Source organism: Terrapene carolina, unplaced genomic scaffold (assembly GCF_002925995.2).
Source record: "Terrapene carolina triunguis isolate 2854851 unplaced genomic scaffold, T_m_triunguis-2.0 Scaffold84, whole genome shotgun sequence".
NCBI classification, from domain to species: Eukaryota; Metazoa; Chordata; order Testudines; family Emydidae; genus Terrapene; species Terrapene triunguis.
In genome coordinates this window covers 5,802,838-5,815,829 of record NW_020664435.1, presented here as the reverse complement: position 1 = coordinate 5,815,829, position 12,992 = coordinate 5,802,838, and the positions used below count along the sequence as shown (strand labels likewise).

The 12,992-nt window shown below is 38.7% G+C and overlaps 1 protein-coding gene across 1 annotated transcript in view; it reads right to left on the bottom strand.

Moving 5' to 3' along the window:
• Positions 1 to 4,079: 4,079 nt before the first annotated feature.
• Positions 4,080 to 12,992, bottom strand: part of LOC112111638 (serine/threonine-protein kinase Nek10) — a 78,037-nt gene continuing 69,124 nt past the window's right edge. The window contains exons 11-14 of the mRNA XM_029911003.1: positions 8,725 to 8,835; positions 6,225 to 6,333; positions 4,234 to 4,286; positions 4,080 to 4,139 (exon numbers count right to left, since the gene is read on the bottom strand). Of these exons, the coding sequence (XP_029766863.1) occupies positions 4,080 to 4,139; positions 4,234 to 4,286; positions 6,225 to 6,333; positions 8,725 to 8,835 (333 nt within the window). The remainder of the gene's footprint in view (positions 4,140 to 4,233; positions 4,287 to 6,224; positions 6,334 to 8,724; positions 8,836 to 12,992) is intronic.

Genomic DNA, 12,992 nt, shown 5'->3' with positions numbered 1-12,992 from the left:
AGGAGTAAGTACTGTCAACTCCAAGTGTTCAAATATCATGAGTGAGGCCCCCAGAAATCAAAAGATTGGCTTACAAATCATGAGATTAAATTTGGCAATCTTTTGATTTGCCTCTTCTTTTTTAGCCTCTAGAGTTCATGTTTTCAGGCTTTTTTCCTGAACAACGAAGGCTGCAAACTTATTTTAAAAAAGAAAGGGAGAAAAGCTGTGGTTCTCACATAATCACTCATCTCCAGGAGCTAGGACTTTCTAAGAAAACACCAAATATTGCCAGACTTGTGATGAGAGCTGGCAACATGACAGGCACCTGTGCTGCACTATTGGAAGGATGAAGTAAACTCAGCGCACAAGCTGGAGCATTTTAGCTCCAAAATTCCATGGATGAAAGCGCCCAGACTCTGACCACTCAATTTCCTCCCAGAAACAACAGCTTTAAATGTTTCCATGCCATAAGCCTTACAGGCCCAGCAACACTCCTGTTGCTCACTTTAGAAACTCCAGAGCTAGATCTAGAACAAAGCATTTTAAACAGCCAGGAGAGTTAAAAGCAGAAGGAAGGTTCAGCAGATTGCTAGAAGAAAAATGCACACAGACTCCTGCTAGTATTCTATGATTAATAACTTTTGTCAAAGCCTTATTATTTATGAACTATTGCCTAAGAAAAGGAGATAATTGAGGATTGCAAGGAGTCACGTGATATGCTGGATTACTGTTGGAAAGGTTGTAGTTATTCCTGAGACAGTCCACTGTGTATGTAGAAGTAGGAGGAGATCAAGGCTCCCTTAGGCAAGGCAAGGCTGAGGGGATGCAGCTGTGAGGTCTTCAATCCCATTTATGGTTAGTGCAATAAGGCCAAATAATGGTGGACACTGACAAGCAGCACGATTTGCAGTCTGAGGGGGTGATTTGTCCTTTCAGTCAGCTTGAACTGTTTGGAGATTTAGAGATAAAACCTAATGATGTATGTCTGCTGGCCACATGAATCATCCTGTATGGGACAGCTATCAAAATTGTACTGTTTGGCTACCTAGACAGTGAGTGTGGAGAAAAAAATGTGCAGGATTTGGAGGGCTCAAATTGAATTGAGCAGAACATATTGTAGAAAACATGGTCATTTGTCAAGAAATGCAGATGGCAGACTTTGAAGTTAAACGGATTTTCTGAAAGACAGGGAGACATATGTGGGCTACTTGATAGTAGTGAAGGATGTAGCCTGATTTAGGGTGTACTGATAATATTAATTTGGATAATATGGGAATTTAATTTATTAATTTATTTTTATTTGATTTTAATAATAATTAAAAACAAAAGCTTTTCCAACCATTATAGATACATATGATAATATAGAATTACATGCAACAAAGCTTTGGTTAACATACTCACACCCTTCCTTGATAACCTGGTGGTAAGAGACACAGGACCAGCCTTGCAGTTCAGGTTTTTCAATTTTTGAGTGAGGGACGCAGTGCTTAGAAAATGCTGAGCTATCAAAGCTGACTAGGGTTTACTTGACTAACTTAAACTTAAATCAAAACCTAATAAACAAACTAAGAATAAAACGTAGGGAAACCAAGCTTAGCCTAGTTCCCTTGAAACTTAAAGTTTAAGAAGAACAAGTATAGCTTACAAATAGTAGCAGTCATCATAGATAGAGTAGAGAAAGTAAATGAGAATACAGTAAAGTGAGAACGGAGATAGTGAGAAATGGAGATGAAGTAAAGTAAGAACAGAGAAATGGAGATAAAATGGAGATCCTTTATTGAGGTGGGTTACCTCTTTTATAGGGCAAATGCCGGACCTCCTTCCTCTTATGCCCAAATTTCATTCCTTACCCACAGAAATGTTAGGGTACCCTTACTCCATAGGCTAGTATGTATGTGCGTATTGATGACAGGTATGTACGCACATCAGTCTCTTGTGGTGTACTTGTTAAGTCTGTGGGAAACCCCCCCTATGCCATTTTTCATTGTCCATTGGTCTAGATAAAAGGTCATAGACATAGACGTGGGTACTCATTTATTTAGGTAACAAGCTATAGGTCAACTTTGCTTTCTGAGTAAAAGGTCTTAATATAGATATGCTAACTTTGCCTTAGCTTAGCATACAGGATATGGCCTGTAGGTCTTTTGCATTACAGCCAAACTTACTTTAATATAAATTTATAAACCTATCACAATACATCAAATACTTAAACTATAAAAAAAGATATATATATACAAGCAAGCAGGTTAGTCTTATAGGCTACAAGGGGACAGCAGATAATAGAATGTATGTTGAAGAGTAAACCATGGAATAACAGCAAGAGAACGTACTGCAGGCAGTGACATTTCAAAATCTAATCATGTCTAAATACACATTCTCTGAGAGTAAGAAATAGTTAAACTTCAAATTCAAACAATACACTTCAAACAAATGAGTGTGCAGGGGTCCATTCCACACCCTCCCAAAAAAATTATTTAACTATGGGGGTCTGCACATGCTGCCCCAGGAACAGGCCAGGAAGCAGAGTCTGACTCAGAGAGTCAATTTGACTTCCAGTTCCCCATTGCTCCAGGGGGACATACCCTGGGACAGCTGTTCCCCAGTGTGTGGAGGAGAGGGCGGAGCCAAGACTCCATGCATTCCCTGCCCACATGCGCCGGGGGGGAGAAGGGAGGGTAATGACCCAGCAGTGGTTGCTCTTCCTCTGGCGCTCCCACCCACAACACAAGCAGACAGCATAGGGAAGTAAGACAGTGATTTACACCCCATTGTTCCCCTGCATGGCTGTGCAGGAAAAGTCACAATCTCTCCCATAATGTGGGATTTCCAGAAATGTAGAAAAACGTTTTAAAATGTAGATACCAAAGAACAATGATACATTAGGGAACGCACTACACACATGGGACCAGAGCTGAGAAATAGATATTGGAACTAGAAGATTGAGAATATGAACAGTTTTGGAGCTGATCATGTAATGTGTATTAATACCCAATTCCTATGCTATATGCTGACATACACGCATACTGTGCAGCAATGCTAACATCTATGTATAGTTCCACTAAGCAACAGATTCTTTTTTAGACTAATGTGTGTAAAAGACTCCTGCCCACATGCACCGAACACCTGCCTAGTTATATTTAGTCTTTGTAGATGTTTTGTGCCAGACAGTATGCATGAGGTAAATGTCTATAAAACTGTAGTACATTTATATAATAGCCTTGTTAGACCTATGCAAATACCACTGAAGCATCAGGAGCTGCAGGTGCTTCTCACCTCTGAAAATGAGGCCACTTTTATTTAAGGAACCTAAGTATGCATTTAGGAGCTTAATTTTAGGTTCCCATGTTTGAAAATGTTGGTCATTGGCAACAGGAGCAGACTGCTGGGGAAGATCTAGGAAAGAAGCAAAGATGAACCACTTCTTCAATAGGGGAAACATGAACTATTAAAAGTCTGCCGAAGGTGCTTTAGGACTAGACTGGTAAACAGAACTAGAAATACCAGGCTTGTGTTATTCTATTTTCCATGTAGGATCTCCACCGATAACCCTCTTTATGTAACAGGTAGGGGTGTGTGTGTGTGTGTGTGTGTGTGTGTGTGTGTTTGTGAGAGAGAGAGAGAGAGAGAGAGACTGCTGCCTGCAGTTTTAAAAACATCTTTATTTCACTTCCCCCTGCTCTTTTTTGTTAGCACCTACATTTCTTCCTTTTTGTATTGCATCCAAACGTTATACTGACTCTGCTAGTTTCAGTCTTGTAGCAGTAGGGTTTTATGACAAAATAAACTCCCATTAAAATGAATGGGATAGAGGTGCCTTTTGTTTCAACTGAGTTTTTACATGGAATAATGAGAGGAAATTGCTACCAAGCATACACCATTCATTCTGCTCTGTTAGTGAAGAATACAGCAGCTGTGGCTGATCTAGAAGATTGGCTAAAATGTCCTAAATCAGTTCTATCCAGTCCAGGCCTATATGTCATAACATTATGTGTTACATTAAAACTGAAAGAGAGCTACCATTAGGAAATAGAAGAAAATGTGTCATTGGCTTACCACATCGCAATTTAACTTTTCCTTTTGAAACTGAACTTTGAAACTCACCTGTTAGAAGTGAAATTGTAATAACCACTTTCCTCCAGAACCTCTTCAATCACAGACTACAGATTAAAGGAAATTCAGGTTAGTAAAAAATGTATATCTTGGTTAAAAATAAGAAAACAAAATTGTTCATGAAGAATGTGAAATGCTGACCTGCATCTGTTCATATGTCATTCCTTCCTCCATGTCAAAACTGCCAGGAAAGCCTATAAAGCAAATAGCAGGCAATGTTAAATCATTGAAATTTTGGCATACATGTGCCTCATCAGAGTTTCTTAGCAATCACAGCATAGCCAGAATGATAACAGAACAGTTTGTTAACAAGAGAAATGGCTAACCTTGATCTTCATCTGTTTTTGCTGCATTGACCACAGTGATCATGTAAACAGGTGGGAGGAGGAAATTTTTACAGTATGATGTGATCTTCTAGATGTTGGTATGTGGTTGTGATCATAGAGTCATAGAAATGTATGGCTGGAAGGGACCTCGACGGTTATCAGGCCAGCGCCCTGCTCTGAGGCAGGACCAAGTAAACCTAGACCATCCCTCACAGGTGTTTATCCAACCTGTTCTTCAAAACCTCCAGTGATGGGGATTCCACAACCTCCCTTGGAAGCCTATTCCAGAGCTTAACAGGAATGGTCTAGATAATTATTCCTGCCATGAGTGCAGGGGACTGGACTAGATGACTTCTCAAGTCCCTTCCAGTTCTATGATTCTATCCTTATAGTAGAAAGTTTTTCCTAATATCTAACCTAAATCTCCCTTGCTGCAGATTAAGACCATTACTTCTTGTTCTATCTTCAGTGGACATGGAGAACAATTGATCCCCATCCTCTTTATAACAGCCCTTAACATATGGGAAGACTGTTTTCAGGTTCCCCCTCAATCTTTTGTCCCAAGACTAAATATGCCCAGTTTTTTAACCTTTCCTCATAGGTCAGTTTTTCTAAACCTTTTATCATTTTTGTTGCTCTCTTCTTGACTCTTTCCAATTTGTCCACATCTTTCCTAAAGTGTGCCATCCAGAATTGGACACAGTACTCCAGCTGAGGCCTCACCAGTGCTGAGTAGAGTAGGACAGTTATCTCCTATGGGTTATATACTACACTCTTGTTAATACACCCCAGAATATTAGCCTTTTTTGCAACTGCATCACATTGTTGACTCATTCAATTTGTGATCCACTATAACCCCAGGTTCTTTTTAGCAGTACCACTGCCCAGCTAGTTATTCCCCATTTTGTACTTCTGAATTTGATTTTTCCTTCCTAAGTGTAGTACTTTGCACTTGTGTTTATTTCATTTCATCTTGTTGATCTCAAACCAATTCTCCAATTTGTCAAGGTCATTTTGAATTCTAATAATGGCCTCCAAAGTGCTTGCAGCCCCTCCCAGCCATGTAGATGATGTGGTCATATTGTAAAAACAGTCATGTCTGATTAAAAGAAGAACACTGTATAAATGCAAAAAGAAATGCATAAAAAGTGGGGAATCACAAGTGGCTCCTTTGTGGTTCCCCAATTTAGCTGCACCCAGTGCTTATTGAGTGTTGCTGAGGATGGAGCACATTGTTTGCAAGAGTGTTCAACTTAGGTGCAAACCATATCTGATGATAACTACGTATGAAAAGTATACATGTTTACAAGCCCTTGTATGGAGAGTGCTGTAGCAGATGAACTACGTTTTACTGTTTCCTCTCCAACTCTCTGAAGCCCCATCCAGATAGGCAATTAAGTCATGTTAGTGCAACCGCTATAAAACATGGTATAAGAAGAGCTCTTTCTTGCACAGTGTTTAAATATGGCTTTGCTTAAGGCCCAAGTGGAAGATTTTCAAAGACACAAATAAGAGGCACCAAATTCCCACTGACTTTCAATGGCAGTTAGGCACCTAACTGCAATTTGAAAAAATCCACACATACCCCAAACTCAAGAACATTCTTTTAAATGGTTATGTCTGGTCCACAATCACAAAATATACTGTCTTTTAAATCAGTTCCGCAAATATGACCTAATTGTCAGTAAAGACAGTAACTGACAACGAAGAGTTAATTTCTCTTTACTGAAAACTTCTAATCTCAATACCATGTACCCGACTTGAAAAGTGTATTTCAGATCATGAGTGTTTGTTTGCTTTCCTTACCTGTTCTATCATCTGGGGCCAATATATTTCCCCCAGTGGAGTGAAGTAATAAATGGCAATCTGCTGTAAAAAAGTTGGGCTCAATCAGTTCAGGAGAACCCTGGAGCAGCTGGAAAAAAGCAAAAACCATATTAAAACTACATTTTTTAAACCAAAAACCTCCATCGCAGAACATAAGTAGTTTTTCACTCTCCTAAAATCCAGAGTTAGAGGAGAAAGGGGCTTTCGATACATTTGAAATGAATAAAGAACTAGTCAAATCAGTCATGAATGCTCTACCTTCTTCCCTTCAGAGGTGTTTATCAAACACTGAAGGCAGCCAAACTGCACTCAGTATAAACCTCACAGCTATGTGGTACATGTGAAAGAAATATCAAAGTGCAAATTTGTATGAAAACAAAAAAGAAAAAATGTGTTTTCTCAAAAGTAGGGGAGAAACAGTCAATAGTTTGAGATTTTCAAAGTTTGGTACGTAAAGGTAGGTTCCTAAACTCATATTTAAATTGCCTGATTTTCTATCAGTGGGATCTCATCACTTTTGATTTCAACTGACTGCTGTGAACATATGCAAACTGAGAATCAAATCATTTTTGGGTGTCTATGTAGGGATGTAGGATCCACTATGATTTTGACATTACAATGTTATTTTTGTAGATAAATAAGAAAGAAATGTCTGTTCCCATACTCTACAGTATCTCCAGCATAATCAACACTCTTCTCATTCACCAGCTTTTAATGCTGTAGAATCACACTGTTTAGACACAGACAAGACCTATTATGGGAGGTCCTTTACTCCACCCCCACCTCTGGCAACGCAGGAATCTTTCTAACAGTCTGTTATTCTAAACTAGTCACCTGCTCACTCTAATTTTAAATGTTTCAGGCAATAGGCCTTCCATCATTTCCCACTGAAAATGATTGTACAATATAACAGATATCATTGTCCTGGAGGGTCTTCCAGGGCTCATCCTAAACTTTTCTCTACTTAATTTCATCCCATTAACTCCTAGTTTTACTACGAACTACCCTTCATGTTGGTGGTCCTGGGCTGAGATTCTGAAATTTGCCACCCGACTCCCACTGACTTTCAGATATTTAGCTTTTACTTCTTCCTCATCCATCAAGCCTCCCAGCCCCCTGAACATTTTTTATTATTCTATTAACTGCTTCCAACTTGTCTACATTTTTCTGGGAGGGAGATATTCAGAACTGAATTCAGTCTTCCAAATACTGTCTCCCCACAGAAAGGGATTATCACCTTCTTGTACCTCAATGCTTCTGTGTACGTGGCCCAGAATCACAAAGGCTGAATCTATATCTGACCAGAAAAAAATATCCTTTAATGCTTGCAAGTCTTCAGTAATTTTCAAGCGATGACACTGAATTATTGCTAACAGACTATTAAACAATCAGGAAGGATAATTTGGCTTCAAGAGCATTGGGCAGTTTCAGTGCTTTCTAAGAGTTCATGCTTTGAGTAGAAAGATGTTGTTCCAAAATAACAAAATGTTGGCAGGCTAATGATAATGTAACAGGAGTTGACATAATACAGCTCTATTAGCCTTTAACACAAAAAGTTAGCCATTTTTTTTTTTTAAACACAAACAGTTGCAATTTGATCCTAGGACAAGAAAAGGGAAGGTTAAATGATAAAAAAAAATGCAACCCTGTTTGTTCTGTATTGTGAAACATTTCTTGGTAAATAATTAATAAAATATTTATGCTAACAGAGGCTCATTTTTGAGACTATTGAGCGGGGGAAGCATTTGCATTTAAAAAAAATTAAACAAGCATTAATTTTCCTCTAAGCATTATGCCTGGAACTGAAAAAAAATTCTATTTCATATTTATAAAATAAAGATATGAGAATCATCATATTATGTTATAAAATAAATTTCAGAAAACTTCTATGTGACTGTTTTGATCTCCTGCTGTTTTATTTTAAATCCCTCCCTGTTACTATCCTGATCTGATCCATGAAAGGAAAAACAAGTTCTCTGATCTCTGAGGAGGTGGATTTTATGTTTTGTTTATTAGCAGCTGGCTGGATCTTTCCATTTTCAATGTGTGTGCCTTTGATCAAAGACAAAATCTAAAACTATTCTGTATCGCTGCTTATCTAGGAGACCTTCAGACCATCAACTAAAAGGTGGATAAAGCATTTGCCTAAACATTTTCCATAAAAATTGGAAACAAATTCAAATTAATCAAATTTAGTTTGTAATACTAACTAAAAATCATTTACTGGAACCAGAGTGTGGGGATAATGCCAAAGATTTAATTATTTGAAAACATTATTAATTTTCTCAAGTTTTTGTTGAATCAGATACTTATTTTTTATGACTAAAATAGAAGATGAATATGAAGAACACATACAATTCAGAGCATCTTAATTAACCTTTATAAAGTTCTTCTCCCTCTCCCCTTGATTAATTCATATAGCATAATTCAAATAGAAATAGAAAAGAGATGAACACCACAACGTCTCACAATACTGCACCTTTTTAACTTCCAGTTTCAAGTTACAAGGATTGCTCTGTTGGCTGAAGAGAGATTTCTTGAATCTCTCAATAACTCTTCTTTTCAAGTTGCAGTGCAAAGCTGGAGGAAGCTATGGGGGATAGAGAAACGGCTGTTATCACCACTCAATTCTGACTCCTCTATAGGCCACATTTCCTACAGTGTTAATTTTTAAAATTGGTAGTTACAATGTATATGTAGACACTGATATTTAATAGCCCAAGCAATAAACTACTGTATAGAATCTGAAACAATGCATATTGTAATAATGTTCTTTTGTTCACCCACCCTGTTAGAAGGTGTTGAAACCTGAAGAGATGGTAACTGGGCTCACTGTGACAGGTGTAGCTTGTTATATTGATCATGGATATAGAGGGGGTAGGACTGACCCCTCTGGTCAAAATAATCTAACATCTGGGACTAGGTAGTCTTAAGGGAGGAACCCTAGGAAGAACAGATCCTGAGGAGAAGGCTTGGGCTGAATTTTGTGTTGGTTATCTTGAGTTACCAGGATTGAAATCAGTGGAACTATATATGAGGATAAGGGCTTGATGCAATGCAAAATAAAGTGAATGGGAATCTTCCCCTTGATTTCAATGGGCTTTGCTTAAGGCCCCAATGTACTACTCAATATGACAAAGTGTGGCTGAATCTGGCCCTTCTATTGTAAGGTTTCCAGGACAGGAACTTTATACTTTACTTGTCTGTAAAGTATCCAGAAAAGTTTTGACTTTATACCAATACAGGAAAATTTTCCATCAATGTTCTTGTGCATCAAAATGCATTTCCCTCTTTTTCTCTGTTTAACAAAGAAAAACATGCAGCATATTTCAGAAGGTGTAAACAGGTCTCTTATAGGAGGATCCTCTGAACTCTCTTCTTTATGAAAGATGAAATCTTTTTGTGTTTGAATTTTTAAATTACCTTTCTGCTCTAAAAATAAATGTAAAGTCCCAATGGTAAGTCAGGCCCTATTGTCAGGGCAGCTTTTTACTTATATCTGTCATCATTCCAGTGTGGAGGATAGAGTCATCCTATAACACATATTACACTTTGGGCTTAATTCTCCACTGCCTGGTACTTTGCATAATCATTTATCCCTGTGCACAGAGGGTGTAAAACTACCATTCTGATTTGGTAGCACTTGACACAATCACAGGCCCTGGTGCAAATAGCTACACAGGGTATAATTCAGTGACGAATCAGGATCCTTGTGTTCAAAGTGTCTGGACCAGGATTATATGTCATAGATGTGATTTAGCCCATGTTACACTTCATAAATGTATACGAACAAATGCCATTTATAACTAAATGGAAACTTTTTGACACATGAAAGGTTTGACCATTATTCAGGCCATCCCCACATATCTAGCTATAAGTCTACTTGGTTTTTTTTGTATTTTTCTGGGAATAACTGTGGTTATTACACTGGTATAAATCCAGAACAATTATACTGACTTTAATGGAGTTATTCCTGATTTACACAGGCAAAATTGAGATCAGGATCTGATTCTCAGTATAAAGGGCTTCATCAGAACCAGTTACATCCAGACATATGCTGCTTTCTTTTCACGTAGACAATGTCTTTCATATGTTGTGTTGTAAACCCTTAAGAACTTTCAGCCAATCAGATGATGAATGTTTCTAATCCTATAAGTAAGCGGAAGCATGTGATACTGTGTGAATTAATACCAAATACCTGCACATGTTGGGGGCATTGTGAGGTACAGGGGCTTAGGGAACAGTCAGCTGCAACTGAAAATAACCAGAGTTGTCTCAGCTGCTGCTGTCTGATTCCAGATTCTGTTTCCATGAAATCAGATGTTAGATCAGTGAAAATAAGGCCAAGGTTTTACATAATGGTTTTTTAAAAACTTGTTCTTACATTATTTTTCAGAGACCAGAGCAAAACCTGTTTCCATGGAAACTGGATTGGAAAGACTGCTGGCAGCCAAGAACCAGCAATAAGAACTCTCCCTTGTAAACTTCAGCTTCTAGTTGTCAGCTGAGATCTGCAATTGAGCATTTTAAAAGCCAGCTACATATTTAAAGTCTGTTCTTCCTCAGATCTGTAAAAAATAAACAAATAATGAGGATTGGAACTCTCAAGGGATCTGGTTACAAGGCATGGAGCCTTTCATCTATAGGTCACCATTTCAAATCTAGCCCAAATTGAAAGCATTGTTACTGCTGAGAGATACAGGGGACTGCTTGGATTACAAAGCATTTTGAGACTGGGTGTGAATGTACCCTTCACTTCAGATAGCTATAACAAACACTTAGGGGGGCACACCTAAAACAAGACCTGTCTGGCCAGAAACTAGCACTATGTGGGTGGGAGGGTTTCATGGGGTATTGTGACCACAGCGGGTGGGTGTGTCAGGGGGAGGCAGAACAAATAAAAACGGGGAGCGACTGAGGCTTTGTCCACACCAGACTTTTGTCGGTAAAACTTTTGTCGGTCAGGGATATGAAAAAACACCCCTGACCAACTGAAGTTTCACGGACAAAAGCGCCAGTGTGGACAGCGCTATGTCGGGGGGAGACACTCCCACCCCAACATAGCGACCGCTGCTGGTTGCAGGTGGTTCAATTATACCGGCAGGAGAGCTCTCTCCCACCAGCATAGTGTGGCTACATGGGAGACCTTACAGCGGCGCAGTGGTATAGTGTAGACAAAGCTTGAGGCTATGTTTATACTACCATTATGTTAGCAAAACATATGTCACTCAGGGCTGTGAATATTCCACCCCCCCTGAGCACCATAAATTATGCCGGCATAAGCACTAGTGTGTACAGCGTTATGTCAGTGAGAGAGTTCTCCCGCCAACATAGGTACTGCCGCTCGTTTGGGGTAGATTAATTATGTCGATGGGAGAGTTGGACTGGTACAGTTGCGCCACTGTAAGCTCTCTAGTGTAGACATAGCCTGAGAAACAGACAGCCAGCCAGAAAGAGCATTTGAAAGCATGGTGTCTGATTCTGGCAGAAACCTGGGGAGTGGTTTTTGGATCAGGGATGCAGATTGAAAAAAGTGTTCTTGGCCCTGTGAGCAAAAGAAGCTGTTTCCTACTCTTTGGTTCCTTCTGTGCTCACAGACACAGGATGTTTATACATTTTCTATAAATAAACAAAACTGCATCAAAGAAATACCTGACTATCACCAAGTTGTACTTCCAACTAGAATATCCCCAGAGCCCCAAACTCTGACTACCACGTGGGTCAAAAAGAGGCAACAGTATCAACATTTTTACTATCTGTTCAGTGGACTGTCTGAAGTGAGCCTGTTGAGTGCTGCCCATTCTTAGTTATCAGGTGTCCATATTACGATAACCACAAATGGTTTTAATTAATGTCTCTGAGGGCCCTCTGAGAAGAGAGGCTGGTATTTAATGGGTATGGAGCCTGAAATACTTGCTTATCTCTCCAGGTGGGCCCTCCAACACACAACTAAGGCACATTGCAGCCAGGATAGGGAAGACTGCACTGCTCCTTATCTCTTCTTTAACAGACAGAGGACTTGCCACACTGTCAAGCTGGCATTAAATTCAATCAGTTCATTTTTTTAAAATTAAAGAAAAGTTTCTTTTCTTTGGCCGAGGGGATTCAGTTCCAGCATTTTTCACCTTTGACAGGTATAATTTCAAGGATGTAAAATAGGTTAATGAGTCCTATTATGTGAGACACACATAAATTCAGTTTGGCTGTTCTATTTTAAAAGAAAATTGAACCAACTTTGCTCAGCAATCTGAAAGCTCCAGCGGTGATAAGCACGTCTTGCCAAGTATAAACTGTGAATTTTGGAGGGTAAGTTGGCATTTATTTAAAATTAGTAATTGTGACCTTTACTACTGAGCTGTAGCCATGCTGCTGGAGAGTGAAATCATTTGTTATACTAGCAGTTTGAGAGTACAATCTAAGAGATTTATACTAGTTACAGTTTTGCTTTAGTACCAGTTTGAAATCAGAGCTTCTACTCTCTTTAGATATTAAACATTGAATTTCTTCAATTAGCATTAAATCAGAATAGAAACTGTATTTAAATTCAAAATATTTAAGCCAACTAATGCATTCAGCATTTGAAGTACTGTGTTAGAAATAATAGGAAACTCTTTAAAATGACTATAAGAATAAAGGCATTTCATGAAATCTCTGTGTCAGTGTTTTATATTAAGTCATTTGAAATACAATACTCATATTACTGGCATGACAGAATGTTATTAAAATAAGTTTCTGTATAAAATCCAT